Source organism: Podarcis cretensis (genome assembly GCF_951804945.1).
Source record: "Podarcis cretensis genome assembly, chromosome: 6".
NCBI classification, from domain to species: Eukaryota; Metazoa; Chordata; class Lepidosauria; order Squamata; family Lacertidae; genus Podarcis; species Podarcis cretensis.
In genome coordinates this window covers 46,979,648-47,002,822 of record NC_137175.1, presented here as the reverse complement: position 1 = coordinate 47,002,822, position 23,175 = coordinate 46,979,648, and the positions used below count along the sequence as shown (strand labels likewise).

Genomic DNA, 23,175 nt, shown 5'->3' with positions numbered 1-23,175 from the left:
TGTAAATCACCCTGTAATCTGTGGATGAAGGGTTGTAGACACATTTAATAAATAAAATAAATACATAATCACACTATTAACCTCTGATTTGGCTCTTATTGGAACCCTTAGAATTTCTCTCAAAATTCTTCCAGTGTTTTGCCTGCCAAATCCCTTCAGAGTTCACTAGCACTCCAATTCAATGGCAAGTCTAATTCATGAGAATGAAAAATAAAAGATGTTCCCGATCAGAGTGAGGCATCTAATCATAAGCCTGCATTTTTATTAAAGCTTATATGTTTAATCAGGGCTTGTATTTTAAAAATGAGCTTAAAGATTTTCAAATGTTTTATGCCAGGCATAAGACCAGCTGCCTAAGAACCTTGGCAATGTTTTTACTCCTAGACAAGGGGGCCCCCTGATTTATAGCAGAAAACAATTCTCAAAGTCGTAAAAAGGGAATTACAGGCTGAGAGCCAAGGTTACACTGACCCTACAAATTAAGGGTTGATAAATAGTAAAATGAGCCATATCTTCTTCCTAAGGTTAAAAAGGTCAAGAGCAGTGAAAAAGACAACTGGCTTGGCTGGCAGAAAGAGAGCATTTTTGGGAAGTCTTTTCTAAAGCTGTTTCTTTCTTAAACTAAGATCCTTTTAAGATTTCTTTTCCTTTTAAAAGGTTATTTATGTATTAAATATATTAGCTTAAATATAATTATGCAAAGGATTTAAGAAATGCTAGATTCTTATTTCATATAGTTGTAAGAGTTGTAACTATCCTGAAATTAAGTCAGCCACCAGCCCAACCTCCTGCCAGACAGGAGACGCCATCGAGCACTCCTGATATATGGTTGTCAGGCCTTTTGTTTAGAAACCTTCAAATGAAGGAGATCTCTCAATGTTGATGTGAACTCAAAATCCTTGACATATGTTTAAGATAAAAATTCAAGATTAACCATCTGTTTTGGAAGGCAATAGGGCAAGGAGGGCAAGAGGTGAGCTGGTAATTAAGATTCCTTGTTGAGACACATGTAAGATATATTACTACTTATTTGTCATTTATAGATAGAAGAATATATAGCTTTTTGATTCCCATAAAAGGACAAGAGGAAATGGGTGTATCTTTTGTGATTGGTTCTAGCAAACAGCCAATAGGAATTTCAACCAGGCTGATTGGACAGAGGCAGCCACAGGAGGAGCAAAGGGGCTGGATTAAGGAAATATAAGTGCTGGCCAGAATGGCAGGAGGCCAGGCCAGAGCTTGGTAACCATATACCACTGTGCCTCATATTTATTTGTCTGACAAATAAATTATTATTTTAATTTCTCTATTGCTGCGTTGAATATTTCATTCCAGCTAAGTGTTAACCACAAGCAGGGTGCTACAAGAGAAAGCCATGAGGAAGAAAAAGCCCTGCCACTGCCACTAGTCTCCCCTTCCCAGATGCACCAACTAATGGAATAATTATTTTGCTGGAATGTGGCTCTACAGGCCCCTCCCTTGTGCACCCCCCGTCTCCCTGCCAGCGGTGTCTATCACCCCCTGTCAAAGAAGAACAGCAGCTAATTTTACTGAGGCTGTCGTATTCAAAGCAGGGGGAACAGAGTTAAAAGAATTCGCAGAGAAATGATTTTGTTTTTCCATTTCCTATAGCATTGGCCTAATTGTGTCGCTAAGTCTGTAATTTGCCTCTCACAGAGCTGAGTTAATGATAGGCCCCATGCTGCTGACTCTCTCCCTTTTGATGGATGAGTGTGTAGACATGCAGGCACAGCCTTTGCCTGTGCCATCCCGACACTTAGAGCCAGGCCCACTGATCACACGGCTACACAAGTGACGGTGCACCCCTGCCAGGCTGGCTCTTTGCCATGGTTTGCTTTTTTTCTTTTCTTTTTGGTAGAAGCTCTGTAAGGCCAAGGAGAGCCTGCTGGGATCTCCCACCGGCAGGCATTTCCACTGAGGATTCTTTTAAAGTGCAATAATATATCCAAGGGGACTTTAGCAAGAACCACAAGCCTCTGTGGTCTCATCTGACCTCGGTTACTGCTCCCATTCTTCTATATCAGATGTCTTCGGATGAATCCCTTGTAACTTTGACTAAAAGAGGAGCTCAAGAAGGCAACCTTCTCTCATCCATCCTTACTGGCAGAGGAATCTGGAGCTGTGCTAATATGTCAGTCAGCACAGTTCTGATGGATCCTAAAAAAATCAATTGGATGCTGTGTAACGGTGCCAAAGAGGCCTATCCTGTCCTACATCTGTTACAGCTTAACCAGTGCCACATCTCAGCCAGATATTGTTCTAATAATGTTGGATTAGAGTGGCCATGTGTCCTCTAGCTGAAGGGTTGTCTGATCCAAGTCTGGTGGTTTAAGAGAAAGAGCCATAAGAACAGAGAGCAAAGGCCTTGAAGATGCCCATCAAAAATTGCCACCTCGAATCTGCTATGATAAAATGGGCACAAGATATCGGCCATAACATTATGTTTGCTGACTGGGAACAGTTGTGGACCACAGGTATGAAATTCACGGCATGTAATGCCTTAAGGGAGAATATTATGAAAATGATATACAGGTGGTACATGATCCCAGTCAAGCTTGCAAAAATCTATCATCTGCCCGATAATAAATGTTGGAAATGTAAAGAGACTGAAGGTACATTCTTTCACCTCTGGTGGACGTGCCCAAGGATTAAGGCTTTCTGGGAAATGATCTATAATGAATTGAAAAAGGTATTTAAATATACCTTCTTGAAGAAACCAGAGGCCTTTCTCCTGGGTATGGTCGGCCAAGTGGTGCCAAAGAAGGATAGAACTTTTTTAATGTATGCTACAGCAGCAGCAAGAATACTCATTGCAAAGCATTGGAAGACACAAGATTTACCCACTCTGGAAGAATGGCAGATGCAAGTAATGGACTATATGGAATTGGCTGAAATGACTGGCAGAATCCGAGACCAGGGAGAAGAGTCGGTGGAAGAAGATTGGAAGAAATTTAAAATCTATTTACAGAAACACCGTAAAATTATTGAATATTAATGACGTTGGAATAAAATGAAGTGGTTCTAGAAATAAGGTAAAATAAGAATATGCAAGAAGGGATTGATATCAGATGAAAATTTGAAGTTAGAATATGTGAAGATAAATAACTAAGGGTAAAATATGAGGTTCTGAATTTGCTGAATAAATTTTTAAATGGAATACAAAAAAGGGAGGTGTGAGGAAGTCATGAAAATAAGTAAATGAATGTAAGACATTATAAAAGAGGGATCTTTAGTTTTTATTTTTATGTTAAATTTTTGGTTTTTGTATTTTTGTATTTTTCTTTTTTTGTGTTATTATTTTGTAACTCTTTTGTGTTAAAAATTTAATAAATATTATTAAAAAAATAAAATAAAGGTGTTACAAGACCAAAAACAAAAAAACAAACAAAAAATTGCCACCTTGTTAGCAACACAATTCACTTGGATGTATTGAGGTGTATTGTATTTATGTTGAAATTATTTCTAAATGTGTGTGTTTGCATATACATTAATTGGTGCAAATTGGCAACCTCTTTTGACCTCTTTTTGGGGTGATGCATTTCCCCCCATTTTGTTAATGGTTAACTGGCCACCCCATGTTGGATACAGCTGTGCTAGCCTTGAAGCTGGGCTTATGGCTCTAGTGCAGGGGTCAGCAAACGTTTTCAGCAGGGGGCCGGTCCACTGTCCCTCAGACATTGTGGGGGGCCAGACTATATTTTAAAGGGGAAAAAATGATGCAAGAATGCCACGAGCCCCGGTGGCTGCTTACCTGTGTCTTGCGAGCAGGAGGGGTTGGTGATGGTGGTAGCAGGACGATGAGCGGTGAGTGAAAATGCTCCGGAGAGGGGCTGCTTAAAATGGCGGCTGCTTGAGCGCTGCTGCTGCTGGCACCAGCAAAGCCCAGCCCCCTTCCTCCTCTAGGCAGGGCAGGGAGAAGCCAGGACGAGGGAGGGAGGAGGCGTCAGCACCGGTGCGGGAGAGGGAGGGAGGGAGGGGGGAAAACATGCATGCTGGCGATCCACGCAGCGATTCCTGGACCGTCCACGGGCTGGATCCAGAAGGCAATTGGGCCTGATCTAGCCTGCGGACCTTAGTTTGCTGACCCATGCTCTAGTGCAAAGGTATTTTTGCTGATTATCGTGACCAGAAGCAGAGGCCTGCAGAGAGAAGGTGGGGCTTCTGCACCTTTAATAGTTGTGTCTCTTCAAATATGTTTACAAATTGCTTGCTGCAGAGTAGCTGCAGGTCATTCTAAAGTCTATAGGATTACCTAAGAATCAGGGATGTGTGGACGACAGTATTGAGAGCTAATATCGCATAACAGTTACGGTACTGTGAATCCGATAGTTCCTAGTTCAAACGTTGACTCTGCCAAAAGCTTACAAAGCAACTTGATCATGCTAGCCACAACTTCTTGGCTTAAGGCTCTATCATCAATATGAGGATAATAATAATACTCCCTTACCTTACAGTGTTGTGGTAAGGAAAACTTTTCAAATACATGTGAGGTGCATTGAATTATCTAAAGGTGCTAAGCATTAGTTATAAGTGAGTGGCCCCAAATGCCAACAAGCAATTTCATTCTCCTAAAGTGTCTCTCCTCTGCCTTTCTGACCCCCCCTCTTTTTCTGTGACTATCTATAACTCACCTGGCTACATTTAGTTTCTGCTGAACCTTACACATGCTCTGCTGGCAGCATCAATATCACCTCCTTTCACTGTGAGTCATAATCAACTTCTTTATTCGTTACAGAAATGTAAGCCTCCCCTTCTGCTCCTGCTCTCTAACAAAAAGGAACTTGGAGCTTGGCTGTGCCAATCCAGCCCAGTGGTGCTGATAATAAAATAACCTTCGTAGTGACTCGACTCCCAGGAGCAGCCCTCTGACTCCAACCATGGGAAAGCTGTCAAGGAGTTGAGGCTGCAGAAATTTCCCCACAGGAGATGTTGGGTTTAAACAGACATTTTGAGGATTATGGCACTCTCTTTTTATTTCACCCAGGGTCCAGTGTTAATATGGCTGTATTTTAAGCTGTAAAAGGGAAGGGAGAAATCCAGAATGTCATAGGAACATGAGAAGATCACTGCTGGATCAGGCTAAACCCCTGTGTAGCTAAACCCAATCCAATGCCCATGGGAAGCCCAAAAGCAGAACTTGAGGGCAACAGCAACCCCACCCCCCAATTTCCCAGCAACTGGTATTCAGCCTACTGGCATATTGTCTCTGGCAGTGGACAATAGGAGGCAATAGAGATCACAGAATCATCAAACTGTAGAACTGGAAAGGGATATCAAGGTCATTTAGTCTAACTTTCTGCTTGATGTGAGAATCTTCAGAAGCCCTGAGAGATGGCTTTCCTACCTCAGCTTAAATATCTCCAGCAAAAGAGAGACCACTACCTCTCGAGGCAGTCTGTTCCACTGTTGAATAGTGTCTCCTAATGTTTAGCCAAAATCTGCTTCCTTGTAATTGCCATCTATTGGTTCAAATCCTCCCCTTTGGAGCATTTTGGGCAAGGAAAAAGTCTGCTCCATCTTCTGCACGACAGCCCTTCAGATATTTGAAGACAGCTGTCATGTATCCTTTTAATCTTCCCTTCCCCAGGCTAAACATACCAAGCCCTTTCAACTTTTCCTCATAGGACTTTGCTTCCAGACCTCTCACCATCCCCCTACATATATGCATGCTCTCTCTCTCTCTCTCTCTCTCTCCCCCCCCCCACCTCCTCCCTTCCATTTTAGGAAGTCTTCTGAAACCGGTAAAATTGAGCTTCTGAAAGGCAGTCATCACCATAACCAAGGCAATAAAAAAATAAGATAAGGTGGTACATTTCACCATTCATAATTTTATTGGTGTAGGTGCAATGAAAAATGCCTGCTGAAGACTGCTCTACAAGTCAAAAGCTTGTATGATACAAGCACTAAACAATCACTCAGCTTCCAATGCTGCAATCACTCAGCTTTGTAACAAACAGCAAGTAATCTGCGTTCTTGCCATCTACCTTTCCACTTTGTTCATCCTGAATTTCTTGCAAACTCTGGTCAACCATATTGAATAGATGACACTGGAGAAGGAGCGAGAAACTTGGTTGAAAGCTAAAGTAAACCTGCTATTCTACAGTTAATCCAAGCCACAGGAAAACCAGTCACACACATCATCAGTAATTCTTTGTTTTGTCAGTGCTGACACCAAAACTATGAAAAAAATCACTTGATTCTCACATGTAAACACTATAAAAGTGCCACTACATGCACTCTGATGAATAAATGTAGTTTATGCCCTGTTTTATTTTACTTCAACAAATGCAGCGGATACAGAGAAATTCCTACTGATAGCTACTTGATTTGGTGAGATCAGAGTAACTGCATCACAGATTTGCAAGACATGTACAATAATCCCTAATCAGTGTTATTATTTCTTTTTGTATTTTATCTATGAAGAAAAATACTTCCAAATTGTGGCGCCACATTAGCAGAGGAGTCCATGCCATTTGGTGTGGGATCATGTACTACTGCCTAGAGGAGCTCAGTGGGGGTTCAGGAATAAGGACTTTGTGCAAGGATGGCCTATATTGAGAACTCACCGTGGCTCTTATGAGCTAGTTGATTGGAAGGTTATGTGAAGACATGACGCTACATTATACTGAGGGAGATTATTAGTCCACCTTGTCCTGTTCTGACTATTCTTATTGCCAGCAACTTTCCAGGGCATCATTTTCTGAAAATTGAGATCTTTTTAACTGGAGAAGCCAAGGAATAAATTTGGAAATTTATGTATGCAAAGCAGGTGCTGAATCATTAAGCTATGGACCCTCTCAGCCTTTGGCTGCTTAACATTCTATGTTCTTTTAAATGTGTTTGTGGGAGCAGTTGGTTGCTTTGTTTTTGTTCTTGTTTTTATTATGTATTATGTATTTTTATATTCTATTTTTATGCTGCAACTGCCCTGAGATCTTCAGGTGAAGGGCAATATACAAATTTAATAATCTCAAGTTCAGAACTCACAGATATTGATGAACTACAACTTCCATCAGCCCCAGCTGTCACAATCAATGTTCAAGGATGATGTAGTCTAAGAACAGGGGTGCCAACTATAGGGGAAGAAGGGGCATTGTCCCCCTCAATATTTGTGGGTAGGGGGTTGAGCCCCCCCCCCCCCAATATTGAGAGAGCCATCCCTCACTGCCTGCCTCTGCAGGGCAAACACTCGTATGACAGGCAGGTGAGGGGCACCCAGAGGCTGAAGATCCCCTCTCACCATTGTGTAAGTGCTTGTGTGTCATGCAGGGGTGGGACCCAAGGAGGGTGAAGATTGCCCTCTGCACACCCCTTCCCCCACTGCCGGATGAGTGTTCCGAGTAGGGGCCCAACGCGTGGAGGGGCTCATGATGTTGTGTGTATGACGTCATGCGGCGCCAGGTCCCCTCAGTGTGTGTGGGGGGGGGGCAAGTTGGCACCCTGTTTAAGAACAGGTGGAAGGCACCATGTTGGCTATCTCAACTTCAACATATGCTGTCCACTTAGCCATACCCTCTCATTTTTGCTTCTACAGTGGTACCTTGGGTTACATATGCTTCAGGTTATATGCGCTTCAGGTTACACACTCCGCTAACCCAGCAATAGTGCTTCAGGTTAAGAACAGAAATCGGGCTCTGGCGGCATGGCAGCAGCAGGAGGCCCCATTAGCTAAAGTGATGCTTCAGGTTAAGAACAGTTTCAGGTTAAGAACGGACCTCCGGAACGAATTAAGTACTTAACCTGAGGTACCACTGTATTCTATTCCCCTCTCCAACTCTGCAGAGAATCCAACTGTTGCAGAACAAGGTTTTAGTAGCAGAAACGATGCTACAGGCTGACTGATTCTAGACTTCTTAATATGTGTTTAGGGCACAATTTTGTTTACAGCTGCCTACAAGGAGGAAATTGACTGTCTTAAGAAGATCTGTTTAGGTGGGAGAACTATAACTAGCCATTTAGCAGGATTCTAGGTCTCCAATGCAAACTGTTATATGCGGTCATGACTTCCGTCCCACGGCTCCTTCATAAAACCCACAGCATCAAGATGGGTACTATTTGGTTGAAGAGTGACTGACAGCACAAGCTGCTAAATCAGAAAGTTGCTTTGCTGCCATCTGCTTCAACCCACTTCCAATACCTTCATCAATCTGACAAGGTCCCATCTCAGCAAGGTGCAGATAGACGGATGTTTCTGTCTTCCTTTGACATCCATCATCTAATCCCCCAATTTCTTTGATATTCATCAAATGTTTGTCCATTCCTGCTGGCTGCTGACAGGCTTGCAATTTCATCCAACTTTGTAATTTCAAAAGTTACTTTCTTCTAACTCTTCACAATACTGTATCAGAAAAGAAGATGAGGCACTGCTAAGTTATGGGAGAGACAATGTGATATAGTGGACAGTGTGTTTGCTGGGCACCTCCGGGTGCAAGTAGATAAATAGGGACCGCTTAACAGCGGGAAGGTAAACGGCGTTTCCGTGTGCGGCTCTGGCTCGCCAGAGCAGCGATGTCATGCTGGCCACGTGACCCGGAAGTGTCTCCAGACAGCGCTGGCCCCTGGCCTCTTAAGTGAGATGGGCGCACAACCCCAGAGTCTGTTAAACTGGCCCGTACGGGCAGGGGTACCTTTACCTTTTTACTGGGGAGATCTGGGCCAAAACTTCTACAAGTCACTCTATCTCAACCTAAAGGTAAAGGTAAAGGTACCCCTGCCCGTACGGGCCAGTTGTGTCCGACTCTAGGGTTGTGCGCCCATCTCACTTAAGAGGCCGGGGGCCAGCGCTGTCCGGAGACACTTCCGGGTCACGTGGCCAGCGTGATGAAGCTGCTCTGGCGAGCCAGCACCAGCGCAGCACATGGAAACACCGTTTACCTTCCCGCTATAAAGTGGTACCTATTTATCTACTTGCACTTAAGGGTGCTTTCGAACTGCTAGGTGGGCAGGAGCTGGGACCGAAAGACGGGAGCTCACCCCGCCGTGGGGATTCGAACCGCCGACCATGCGATCGACAAGTCCTAGGCACTAAGGTTTTACCCACAGCGCCACCCGCGTCCCTATCTCAACCTAATCATCCTCAAATCATTAGTCTTATTCAGGTGATAATGATTCCGTATTCCTGAACACAGGAATGGGGGCATGCAAAATAGCCTCACCACCTAGCTTTTGCATAACCATCTGTGCCAATATCCATATACAGGGTTATGTGTGACATTGTCACAAGAGCTCAGCTGGTGTGGGCAATGTCAGTGTTCATGTGGAAGCCATGAGATAGGACAGCTTGGTGCATGCATGTTCAGAAGTACGAGAGTATTACCATTTTAATACAACTGTTGCTGTGAGGATAAATGGGATAACACCATTTATGCCTCCTCTGAGAAAGGGCAGGATACAAATGTGTTCAATAGAGTTACTATTTGTAGGGGTAACTGGGTGAAACAATAATGCAATGCCTTTGTAAGCTGGCCTCTTTGCAGGTTCCCCAAATTGTCATTGGATAAGATAAGTCATATGGGAATATGAAACATGCAAAGGCTTACATTTCCTAAGGTTTCTTCACACACACACTTCTGAAAGATGCTTGCCGCTGATAGAACCGGGATAATCAACCCCAGAAGGAGCATTTCTAGTCTCTGTTTGTATGTGATCTAGGGCTTTATATCTCAACTTCAAATTGGGTAATATTCCCTGTTAGCGCCATGAATAGTCTCAACACGTGTAAGATAGCAGCAACCAAAAGCTTCAAGGGAGAGAGGAAAAGAAAGAAAGGAGAGAGAAAGTAAGGCAGGATTAGGTTTAACATGGCTCTTCTAAACTAGCTAGTGTTTCACATCCAATCGGAAAATGATGAATGTGGAGGTATGGGGTAATTTTTTTCTTTCCAGAAGCACTTTTGACAAGTGTGATCTTATCAAAGTTTCAGGCTTTTCATTATCTCTGGGGGTTTTAGCTTTGCACTCAGACCTGCCCCCTCCTCTTCTTGCTGGCAGAGGAACGCTCACTTTTTCTTCTACTGATTGATTGCGTTCCCTTGGCTCAGGCAGCCATGCCCTCGCACTCAGAGCTTGTAAAACAGAGAGCTCCTTTCCTGCTATCTAGGAATCAGGGAAGATGGGAGGATGTTTCAGTGCCCAGACCTGGTCACCCACTTCAGATATGGTGTAACATGATCACTCGGCTCTGGTCAGTAGGTGTGTACTTTGTTAGGCTGCCGCAGAGCTCCCTTCCAGACCTACGCTTGCAGGTATTGCAAATTATTACAAGATGCACATACACTAAAGTGTGAATTAATCAAGCTCCAGAAGCAGAGGGGTTGTAAATGGGGTGAGTGCACATGCACATGCACACATAATTTACCCACACGTCTAGTCCAAATGCATAGACACACAAGTCTTCCTCACACATTTTAACCTGTGTACAATGAAAGAAGTAGCACCCCAGTGGCAGTCTCCATCCCCATCATTACATGTGATCATTGTACTCTGAAAAGACCAGCACACACACCACTGTATGCACAGAGGACTCTTCCCCACACCCTGCATTTTCAGGTTTCCTGAATGAATAGATATGCAGACAGATGCATACTTAGGAAGCTTTTATTTATTTATTGTATATTTTTATCTTGCTTCTCAGGCAATGATTGCCTCCCAAGGTAGCTCTCACAATTTTATTTTGCTTTTGAAAATGAAACACAGGTTCCGACATCAGACTTGCAAATGCAAAAGGAGAAAGACACAAAGGCAAAAGAAAAGGCAGAGAAAAAGGAAACCAGCTCTTCCAAGGCCAGAATGAAGGGTTAAGCTATCAGCGAGCATTTATGTCTGGCTTGGGCCAAGTTGATCTTCCCTTGCTGGTCTATATGCTTGAATATCAGTTGGTGTTCCTACTTCCTTCAGTGGATGGAGGGGGCCAGAGTGCCCTTCCTGCAATCCCAGATGAGATGGAACCAAGTTATATTTTTGTCTGCCAGGAAATGGTGAAGCAATATTCCTGCAACTGCTCCTTAGTTGGCCAATGTTGAGGGCTAAGTTGGTCTCCCCTTGCCACCACATTTTTCCTGAGAGGCAAGCACTACAGCCTCTTGGTTTTCCCGACTAATGGAAATTACAGTTTCCACCAGTTGCTTGTGACTTACCTGTTCACCTTGGCCTGTGGAAGAGAAGTATAAATTTACAGTTTTTCTGTCCTGCAAATTTAAGTTTTAGTAGCTATGCGTTTTATGTTGTTGTCTGATTTTTATTGCTTATCTTTTTGTGTTTGCTGTTAATTATTCAATCATTTCCAATGAAGCATCTCAGTGCAATATCACAATTGATTGTGTTTTTAATCTGTGTTGGCCACCCTGTGACCTTACCATGAAGGGCAGGAAAAAATACCAGGAATATAATAAATAAATTAGACTTTGGAAGTCAGCAACTCTCTCCATCTTTCCATGCTACCTTCAGCAGCCATCTCCTTCTCTCTCCTGTATGCTGCACATGCCACTTCAGTTATTTGTTCTTGATTTTGCTGCTTTCTCCATGCTAAATGATTCAGCTTTAGCTTTGGAGGCGTTTGCAGCCAAAATGACTGTCGAGGACTAGAACAGCCCAGTCAATTACTACAAGAGTCACAGTCAAACTCTCCAAGTGCCATGTGCAGCTCCCAAGCTTCAGTTTTGCCATCAACATATATAGATGATAATACAGAAATGCATGAAGAGTGTCTTTCCATCATGTAAGTCTGGTTCAGCAATGGGGGGGGGGGGCAAGCTACTTGTCTGGGGTTGCTTATCTCCCACCTCCCCCCAGAATTGCCCCTGAAAATGTAGAAACAGCCAATCAAAATTGGTGTGGTGGGGGGATAGGTACTGGACAATATTGCAATCCTTAGGAACAGGTTGATTTTGCCCTCATGTCTCTTCAGTCAACTATCCCAAATGCTTTCTCTTCCCCCCTGCTACACTCATCCACCTTTGCACCCCATCTCGTGGTTTCCCTCTTTTTGGCCTCTCTGTGGTGTGTCCCCATTCCTTTTACAAAAGATTCCCCATTCTGCAACAGCACAAAACACAATAGGTTTTCTTGAAAAGTTGGAACACTGCAGGTAACAAAGCCACACCGTTGCTGTGCAGTGCCTTTCAGCTTTGAAGCTTTGATGGGCTGACTCAATCATTCCAGCACTGCTGTTTCACCAGCAACACCCACCACCTTTGCCAGCTCCTGTTCCTCTCTATCTCCCCCTTGATGAAGTGAATATCCAATGGAAGAAACAGCAGCTTGAGCGTTTGGCCATCGTAGACCCACCACAAAAAAGGACTGCCCAGGCTGCCCATTTGCTGCCATCAGTCACATAACAAGTGCACACAGCTTCAGCACTCTTATGCATAATTTAGCCAGCCAGAAATATTTAATGTTCTTTCCTAGGCCACCGTCTCCCTTAAGGTACCTGAAGTAATTACCTCTTCTTGGAGTATTGCTGACACACCTCGCGCTTTCTTCTGAGCCCTCCCATCAAGGGGCCTGGTCCTTCCCAAGACTGCCGCACAAGGCTGCTTCTCACCTCCCATCCCTAGAGGCAGCTCAGTCTGCGTTCTCGGCTCTTTGCTATTCCTCCCCTCCCTCGCAATGTGTAGCTTATTATAAAACTGTAAACTAAGAGAATAAGCAGTGCCCCTTTCCCTGAAATGGTCCCCTAGAGAGTGGCAGCCATAGAAACAGAAGCAAAGGCTTCCATGGGAGCAAACACAGCAAAAAGCATGGGGGTTATATGGGGGGCAGTGTGAGAACAAGCAGAGAAAGACATTTGGATACATGTGTTCAAGGGCAAAAATGATGAGTGATGCTGCTCTCTTGAGACAACCTGCGACATAGTCAGCCCTATCCGGGTGGCAGGGCAAGGACAAGTAGCAACTGGCAAGGAGGCCACAGGAGATGATACTGAGATGGCCCAGTGGGGAAATCATGGAATAAAGCTGACTCCACTGTATTGTCCTGAACTATTGGCAACTCAATCTCTTCAAGTTTCAGTTCTGGCTTATAAAATTTGTCTGGGGCAGGCTTTGCATTCCTCTCTCATATACAACATACACCATATAGGGCAATGTATTTGAGGTTTTTTTGTTTTTGTTTTTACAATCAAGCGGTATATAAATTTTATGAAATAAAATAAATAGTAATAAACAACTCCAACATCCCTGGGGCAGTCCAGTTGAGATGCTTCAGTCTCAAGTAGTCAAAATATAAAAAGTAAAGGCATCAACAAATGATTAATAAATAATTATAAGGCCCAATTTTTCAGACCAGAGTATTTGTTCATGCATTTCTCTGAACTTTAATTGCTGGATCTTTCCCCCAGCTTTTAAGCCAAAATCAGTATTTTGGTGAGCACATACAGAGGTGCAGTGCTGCATTTTCTACACAAAGAAATATGTAGAATGTGGAATGTTTGCTTTTGTTTACATGTGTTTTAATCTGTGTTTAGGTTTTTGCTGATTTTAATGATTATTTTAATGTTTTCAATAGCTGCTTTTAACTGTTTCCTCGGCTAATTTTATTCTTTTTGTTAACTGCTTTGATGGTTGGTTTCTGTTTTGTTTTTAGAATTGAGCAACATATAAAACATATTAAATCAATCAATAAAAACAAATGTGGCAGCATTTGTTGGGGCTTGAAAGAACATAGAAGAGCTGGCAACGTCAGCTGAAGGGAATGACAGTGGTAGCCCACAGAGTCTTTGATCACCATCCACAGTTCTCATCTTCAGTCTTCCACTTGGTGGCTGCTAGCTGCTGTCTCCCATATGGTGTCCCTGCCCAAAGAGGCACAAGCCCGAGGCTTCCCTCAAAACAAGCATGCCTAAACAAAAACAAACTGAGCAGCATGTATGATATGCATAACGGTAATCATCTTTAAATAAATTATATTCCCCATGCGACAAAAGAGCCTTGCTAACTCAAGGGAAATCTTGAAGCAGACTTTCTGATGCTTGCCAGTTGAGACCGCCTCAGAGTGCTGCGTGCATCAGCTCACATCATTCCACAGCTAGGCAGTGCCCAGCACACACAATGGAGACTCTTCAATGGCACTTACTCAAGCAAGGTGTAACTGAGCAATCCATAAACTTCTTAAGTTAGTATGTGTGTGCTGAAAAGAACAGATATGTCCTTTTGCCTGATCTGCCAGCTAAGCTGGCCTCCTGCCATCCATATGACTCTTATGCATAACTTAAGCAACCCAAAATATTTATTGTTCTTTCCTAGGTCACTGTCTCCTATAAGGTTCTTGAATACCTGACTTTTGAGTCTTGGGTTTATTTCTTCCAGAGAGCCAGCTCTTCCAGGCTCTCTCATTCAAATGACATCTTTCCTGTTAGTACAGGACAGAGAAAGCTTAGTTTCCTCAGCACATCAAATTCCAGTCATTCTCAGCCAGCCTTTGGCATGCTCCCAGCAAGTTTATCCATATCAGTGAAGGTTGACTTTTGTGCTGCTTTATTGGAAGTCTATGAGGCCTTGGCAGTTCTGCTGCAGTGAGAACCCTCCTTTGGGACTGATGTCAAGCTTTGTGCCATCAGGGTCCAATTGGACCTGGCATTTCCATTAATGCCCCCCTGACTCTAATCTCGTTTTGTGACTTCCTTTGCTAGCTCCAACCCTTGCCAGTGACTACGGTCCCTCATGGTTTGTGCAGCAGTAATACCCAATTTTCTGCTGCAGAAATACAGCCCAAAAGCTCCTCTCTATTTCAACTGGCTTATTCGCAATTAAAAAACAATAATGAGTAATTATTGTAGAAATTAGAGAGCATCTTATTATCTTTAAGGGACTCTTAGTCTCTGATCCTGAACCTACTGGCCTTGGTGTAAGCCCCATTTAATTCAATGGGGCTTGCTTTTCAGTAGACAAGTTTAGGATTGCTGCATTATAAGTGTATGGAAATGGGACTATGGAGAGCTATTGCTGGCATCAGTCTGTCTCAAGAGACAATGGAGTGTGCCTCCATGTCAAACCACTGTGTTAGCAGCACCAAAGGGACCTCCCTGGGGCACAAACCTGGTCAGTGTGTATGGAGGTTCTGAGCTGCCCAGATGACAAGGTGCCCATCTTGGTCTTGTTGATGTGGTCCATGGGAAAACAGAGCAATACATTTGGCACTAACTGGGTTGCAGGGGTTGCTGGAAGGAGATGTACAAGACACCATTCAGCCATCTTAGGGTCTCCACTCCAGATTTGTGCTGGGTTTACTCTTTAACCTTTTATTTTCCTGAATACGTCCAGCAAGGCAGCAGAGGTTTAGGACAGGCTTCCTCAAACTTGGCCCTCCAGATGTTTTTGGCCTACAACTCCCATGATCCCTAACTAGCAGGACCAGTGGTCAGGGATGATGGGAATTGTAGTCTCAAAACATCTGGAGGGCCAAGGTTGAGGAAGCCTGGTTTAGGTTCAGACTTTTCCTTGTCCTACATGTGTTAACTTCCCAGGTTGACAAACCCCATTCACACCTCACTTCCCACTGCAGAAACTGCCTTCTTGACCATTGGACCCACTATTGGTCTCATCCTCTCAATCTGATGGAACCTGTATTAGCCTGTAGGGGAAGTCTCTAACTCACTGAAGGTTTGAGACCCATTGGCTACCCTCACCTGATTTAACCCGCCAGCCAAAGTCACTCCCAGCGTGTGACTGCTGCCCCATGCTGACAGCTTCTAGGAGCCACAGGTGAGAGCTGAGTGCAGAATGGGGACCAAAAGTGGACAGACTACCCTAGAAGGAGCACAATGTGTCCCACACCAGACGTACTACCCCTCCCCTAACACCCCATACCCCTCCCCTGAGTGCCATAGGTACACTGAATTGTATGCATATGGGAAAGAGTGAATTAATGGAGGAATGTAACTCATTTAAATCTGAAGCAAACTTGCAAAAGGCAGCCTGTGTGAGAGAGCACTTGTGCACATGTGCACATCTTCATGTACTGAGCTGGAGAGAAGAATGTGATAAAGCCATCTGATAATTTTCTGCAAAGAGCAGTGGGTCTCTACCATTGGTACAGTTTGTCCTGCAGTGATTTCCTTCCACCGTGGGCCCCCAGAACATGTACATGCAGGCACCCTATCTCCATTGCCACTCTTGATACATAAGCAACTAGACTCTCTTGACTGTGTGTTATGCTAGAAACATGGGACCCCCTTCTGTGTGCAACCCCTCCGGTGGACTGTGCTGAGACGTCTTCCACTGTTTTGCAGCAATATAAACTGCACAGTGGGTGCTGCTGAGACCAACTGAGCGGGTGGGGGAAAGATGGATCTCAGTCACTGCTGAGAGTCTCCCATTGGGCTGGGAAGCCCTTGCTGAGGTAAGAGGATTCTGAAATGCTTGCAGAATGAAAGGGCAGACTGTGTTTGAAAAAGAAAAGAAAAGAACAAGTGAGAACAAGAAACTGTGCCGGACATGTTGCAGTGCCCCAGCTATATATATACCTTGCAAACAGGAAGCTGTTGTGTTGCACCTTTGTGTACAGTCATCCAGGAGACAAAAAGACCACCTGGGGCGAGAACATAATTAAAATGCTAATAAACCTGACTCAGAGAGAAAATCTTTTCTCTCCACTCCCACCTAGGGAACGCACACATGTACCCTTTTGAAATGGTAACAAGAGGTACTGGCTGTAAACAGGGGCACCTGAAAAGAACCTTTCAAAACACCTGCCCATTTGGGGGGGTGGGGGCTGACAGTGCTTGTTATCGCTACAAAACCTTGCGTCCTGGTGGCAAAGCCATTGTGTACAAGGGTGACCTTGAGCGTCAGCCACTGGAAAGAGATGTGACAGGCAACCCAGCAAAGGACAAGATGGTGTGGTTGAGAAACAAGGAGAGTAACATCACTAGGACCGTACAACCTGGCAATCAGATGGGGAGCCATGTCTCCTGAGCTCTCTAGGGCCTTGAAACTGATGGGCACCAAACTACCATCCACATTAGAGTGAATGGGAAGGCCTTGTTTATATAGAACTCCATATGTGCACTGGAGTTTCCATGGGCCTTGTTTGAATATGAACCTTAGAGCTCTGTTTTCCAAACTACAGTACAATGATCCATAGTATTTGACCCATAAAGTTCACATTTCAGAGCACTTCTTGCTCTCAGAGACATTGTTTAGTAATAGCTTGTGTTTTGAAAAGGTTTTCCCTTTGATTTTTCTAGCTGAACTTTACATTGACCACTGCTGAGAATTACACCGAGGGTGAATTTAACTTAACACTGTAGTGGGCAATCTGTGTGCATTTTCTACTTAATGAAGTTCGGGATAGTCTTTCCCAAAGAACATTTGTCTAACTCACAGGTGGGTTGGGACCCCCTACTGGATTGAAGCCTGACTGACCAAAACTGAATTGAAAAGGCAACATTTCTACTATGTGAGAATGCATGTTTATGTGAAAATTGGGTACCAGGTTTGAAAATACTGTACTGCAGATACACAGACTATCAGTGTCAACCATTGCATCTAGACTCATTAAATTTTTGAAGTTGAGGATAGTTAACTGGTCACTTTACAGAATCAAGATATCCCAACGAAAGCATCCCCCCCCCCCAATCCACATTCCACTGAACTAAATGGAACTAAACTCATACCTTGGTTCTAGTCCATATGCTCCTGTCGGTCTTGTGAAAAAATCTCCACTTGGAACATCCAAAACAGATAGTTGCTGCATCCAACTCTGACAGTGTCATAACACTCACCTGTTCCATTTAGAGGAAAGGAGGGTGCTATATTCAGGATTATAGTGTACATCTCCTTGAGATGATTGTGTCAAAGGTGATTATAGATATTGTATTATGTTATAAATGACCCTGTAATTTACTTTTGTAAAGCAACACTTCCTTAGACCTACAGAGCCACACACAGACCAACATTAAGCAAGGAAATGCAACTCCTGAGTGCAAAACCATGGTTTTTATTAGAAATATTCTGGTATAAAAATGATCATGCTCTACACATCGTCATCGAATAATTCATAAACATCCAGGCACTGAACTTTTGAATTTTTTTGTGTTTTTTATCTTTTTTTGATCGGTCAGTACATTAAAGCAGACATATTTCAATCCATATGATCATCACATACATTAATTTACCACCTATAGAAATCAGCACTTTGAACACAGTCTAGGTTTTGTTTTCACTTTTGTTGTTGTTGTTGATGGTTGTTGCTTTTTTTTTTTCAAGGAATTTTTATTATTTTTGCAACACAGAATTTGATAAGGAGGAGAGAGGGAAGACGGAAGGGAAAGCAAGGTGGGAAAAGAGTGAAGAGGTCAGAAGACAGGAATGGAAAAGGAAAAAAGAAAAGAAAAAAAATGAGAGAGAACGAAAGACTCTTCACAACCACAAACCATCTCACTATTTTGAAGGGGGGAAGAATAAAAGGGATTTTTTTTTTCTTTTGCCAAGATACAGGAATTAAAAAAAACAAACCCAAAAAGTTGCTAAAGGTCTGTCACCTTCTTTCCACCTGGTGTGTTGTTCAACCCCATTGGCCTCTCCCTCCAATGGAAGGCAAGTATTTCACGTGGGGTGTGTTGATTGATTCTTCCCTCTACTGTTGGTGGCCATCTTCCAAAATAGCTGCCTCCAGCAGCCCAGTTATCAGAAACAGGCACCCTTGATGAGTTCTTGGAATCACATTTTTCTTGCACCCTCTCCACCACCATGACATCATCTGTGCTGAGGGGCTCAACTCCACTTTCTTGTTCCTCCTCTTCAGCAGCCCTTTTCCCGTGGCCAGTTGCCACTGGCTGGTTTTAAATTGCGTGGTTGCTATAGCTGACGTAAGTCTGTTTGGTAGCCAGAGCTAGAAGGTGAGAAAAGCCACACATGAAGCATCATTCATGAATTTTCTCCTCCTCCCCCCCCCCAAATATGGAACCTTGCGCTTAACCTTCACACTAGACCTGAAAGGTACTATGTTCCGTGCCTCTCATTGTCAAAACTGGAGGTACCAAAGAGGTGAACTTGGGCTGTCTCTGCCTTTTAATGGTTGAACCCTAAACACAGCACAAAGCAAGAGCAGCTGCTTAGACTCAGTCAAATATGGACATTCTTTAACCTTCAGGTCACTATTCCTCCCCTGTCTTCACAGAGGTCCGACTTAATGGTCCCAGCCTGGCTTTTAGACCATTTTTGGCAAAGAACCCACAAATCTCTTAAAGAGACCAGCTCATCTTGGGTTGAACCGCCTTCCTCTGTATTGGTGGAGATAAGAAAAGTCCAATCCACTAAATAAATAAATCCCCAAATCCTAATGTTGTGGAGCCTGGCTTAGTCCTGGAGAGAATTTTTCACAGCTCAACCCCACCTATTGGGTGAGAATCAGAGGGATTGATAGAGCTGAGCAAAGGCAATATAAGATTCGTGTGAGCAGCAGTGTTTGGAGAATAGGGCTTGCACTGAGCAATTTACTTCTCCCCTGGGGTGTAATACGCATTAAACTGCAAAAGATAAAAGAAGGGAGAAAAGAAAAAGAAATCATTTCCCTGGTTTTACTTCAGGCACTGGAGCCTGTGATGAGTTGCTCTTAATTAAATACCCACTTCCAGACAGGAAGCTGACTTTTGCAAGATAACAGATTAACCTCCCTTATGGACATTAGAACAGGAGAGCCGGTCCCCTGATCCTCCTCATATTACTCCAGATAAAGAAGGGTGGAAATTAGTCACATTTTGAGTACCAGAAGGCTTAAAATGGATGGGTGGAGCAGCTTCAGTCTTGTGATAGATTTCACATGTAGCCACACTAGCAAGGAGTCTTCTCAAAGTTTACAAGGAACTGAATCACCCAAACACTAGATATTGCTGCGGTCTCCTTACCTGCCTGGTGTGCTTTGCAAATGATGATGATGATGGTGGTGGTGGTGATTTCCGGTGCTAATGTGAAAACTAAAGGCCAGTATTGTAATGCTGATGTTAAAAACTTTGGTGCATCCACATTTGGGATACAGTGTGCAGTTCCACTCATCCAGTCTCAAATCTGAGCTGGGAAGGTACAGAAAAGGTTGACCAAATTGATGAGGATGTTGAAGCATCTTCCCTATGAGAAAAGGCTGGAGTGTGTGTGTGTGTGTGTGTGTGTGTGTGTGTGTGTGTGTGTTAGAAAAAGAACAACTAAAGGAGGTGGGGATCTGAGAGATGTTTCTTATGCAGACATATAGTTTGTGGCTCTGAGAAGCAGACTACTGAATTAGTTGGACCTTTGGTCTGATCCAGTGGGGAAGGTCTTATGTTGTCACATGATCTAGGCAAGTCAAATATAGATGCAAACTCAAACCGAGTTTTAAAAAGCAGACTAGAATTTCCTGGGGTTTTTTAAATTCTGCAGCCACATCACTATACACAAGCCAATTTCCCTTTCTCTTACTAGCTCTGCAGCGGTGGACTCCTGTCACTTCCCATATTGCTAACTGGTAGAGGGGTACCAGTATTTAATTTCTAACAGTGCACCATCTATGCAGTATTCCTGGGATCTCCCCAGCCCCCTGTCTGACAAGGCTAATGCAGGCAGCACAAGCTGAATGGTGCTGCTTTTTCTCCACCTGTGATGATGCCTCCCTGACAAATGAACCTTATTGAAGATTTCAGGCACTGTTATCCTCAGATAACGATTAGATGGGCCATAAGAAATCAGAGCTGACAGCGCTATTTGTTAGCCACAGTGTTTTCATAGCCAATCTGCCTGCAATCAAGCTCTGTAAATTATTTATTCTCTTGTTTATTTAAAGATACGTGACCTGCCATTGACAGAGTGAAAAATGTCCCTTCCTTCCCATGCTGACAACTCCATAGCATCTCCTGTCCTTGGTGTTAACAATGTGATCAGTCTCTGATATTCTCCCACAAGCTGCCTTGGCATTTGTATAGCCCGTCATGCCAGCTTCCATTTGGGCTGAGTTGTCGCATTCCAAACGTGAAGCACATGCAAGCACAAGGTACCGCAGACTGGGAAATGGCTTCGTTCTCTGTGTTGCGCACTAGTGAGCAACACTGCCAAGTGCAGAGAAACAGATCCAACCCTTCCCAGCACTGAGGAGTGTGGTGACAATGGAAGATGACAAAAACTCATGGCTTGACCAATGTTCAGCCAAGCCCCAGAGGCAACTGTGGATGCTTAGTCCGTGGTAGATGGCAGTCAAATTCAACAAATGTATACTTTTGATATAGTAAGTTTAGGGGCCAACTACCACAGATCTGAAAATTTCTAGAAATTCAGACCACTGGAATGTAATTGGTGGAGAGCCTGGGTGCCAGCTTGAATAAAATATTGGGGCCCCAGGTAAGACTCACTCCATATAACCAGTCACATGATGCAGCACACACACATGATATGAATGGCAATGCCCATCAATTTTGGGGGCCCCCAGCCCCTTCAAATATTTTATTGAGGGGGCTGAAGGGACCGCTGCCCCAGGAGTTGGCTCCTATGGTAGAGAGAGAGCTCTGTATGATGTCATTTCCTGTTTTCAGTGGTAGGAAGAAATGAGAAATATAAATCCTTCTTCTTCCTCTCTCTCTCTCTCTCTCTCTCTCTCTCTCTCTCTCTGCTCTTTTCTTCAACCAACAACAGGGGCAGATGTGTTTCTGCTTGCCTGAAACTGGTTATATAGTAAATATCAGTATTTTACTTGCATACTTTTTACTGATGCCTTTGCTGTGAACCAATGCAAGTCAATCTAATTTCAAAACCTACTTTACAAGCCTGGTTAAGCTGCATAGGAATGGAAAGCCAGTTTACTTTGTTAGCTGGACTTGCTCAGAAAGGGAGACTTTGCTGCCGAAGCTTCTATTTTGCTTCCAAGGATGGGATTTTAAAATTCTGTTTAATCCACATGCATGGGAGACTGGAGTGATAAATTGTAATTAATATATCCTCTCCTACCCATCAAAAGCCATCCCACAGAGTCATTGGTTAGCATGTCTGCATTTTACCTTGCCTCCACCCCCACCTGGGCCTTTCAAAAGTAAGTGGCCTACCAGGGAACAACTTGGCTTTTCTGGTCAACATAATAGGTTCCGCTGTTCTAAATAATGCCTGTCACTGGGGAACATGAATGAGAGAAGGCTACTGTGCTTATGTTGCCACTCCTGCAGCCCCCACATCACTTTGCAAGATGTTGAGGGCTGAACTTCTAAAGCAGGGAAACTCTCCTATTCAAGTGAGTTCCTTGCATGTTTTAGAAGAATTGTGGAAGAGAAGGATTCTAAATTACTAGGGGTTCCCACTGAGGAGAAAGAAAGGCAGGAAAGTGCCCGGGGGGGAGGGATCCCTGGCATTCACCTCCACCCCAGCTTCCCAGTCCACCAGGGGGGAGGCAACACCTGCCCTACCCTGGGTGCCCGCAAACCACGGTACACCACTGACCAGCTCATTCCTACTCTTCCCTGCATGAAATGGTAAGAGGAGGGGAGAGGATGACATGAGTCTCTGCCATCTGCTCCATTCTGGATGCAGAGCCCTTTCCCCATGGTCTGCATATGCTAATTACGCATGATGCTCCTAGCAGTTCATTTCTGCGTGGGAGCCCTTCTCTTTAATCCCACATCTGTATAGACTGGCTGTGTTTACTTGACTTGACAAGAAGGCCTTCTGCGTAAGTTCAAATGTGTTCTCTTCCTGATTATTGCTTTCTGTTTTAAGAATGTAAAAAGAGCCCTGCTGGATCAGATCGAGGATCCATCAAGCCCAGTGTTTTGTTTCCCACAATGACTAACCAGAAGCTTCTGGGAAGCTGACAAGCAGGGCATAGCAACAGCATCCCCTGCTATTTGCCCCCCTCCAGCATCTGGTGTACAGAGGCGTACTGCCTGAACACGAAACAACACTTAGCTACAGACAAGTGAATATCTCAGTCCAGTTTGCATTTAAAGGCAAAATGTGAATCGAAACACAGCCATCCTTTGCACTTCATGCTTTCCTGAATTTTGTAATACAGTTTGCCAACCAACTCAGGTGTACAATAATACATATACTGGATGAAGTGTGCATAGAAAGGAATATGTTAGTAAAAATCTTACAAAAATGTGAAGAAATGAAGGTTGGAAATATGAGAAACGGAGATAAACTGAAATTGACACATATCTACCATTAGCTAGCACTGCTAATAGCCAATAATAGGCATCTGCCAGAAA

At 43.8% G+C, this 23,175-nt stretch overlaps 1 protein-coding gene across 2 annotated transcripts in view; it reads right to left on the bottom strand.

Moving 5' to 3' along the window:
- Positions 1 to 17,974: 17,974 nt before the first annotated feature.
- GRM4 (glutamate metabotropic receptor 4) overlaps positions 17,975 to 23,175 on the bottom strand; it is a 300,197-nt gene continuing 294,996 nt past the window's right edge. For both annotated transcript variants that reach the window (XM_079980860.1, XM_079980861.1), the window contains exon 11: positions 17,975 to 18,848. In XM_079980860.1, coding sequence (XP_079836986.1) covers positions 18,799 to 18,848 — 50 coding nt within the window. In that variant the 3' untranslated portion in view covers positions 17,975 to 18,798. The remainder of the gene's footprint in view (positions 18,849 to 23,175) is intronic.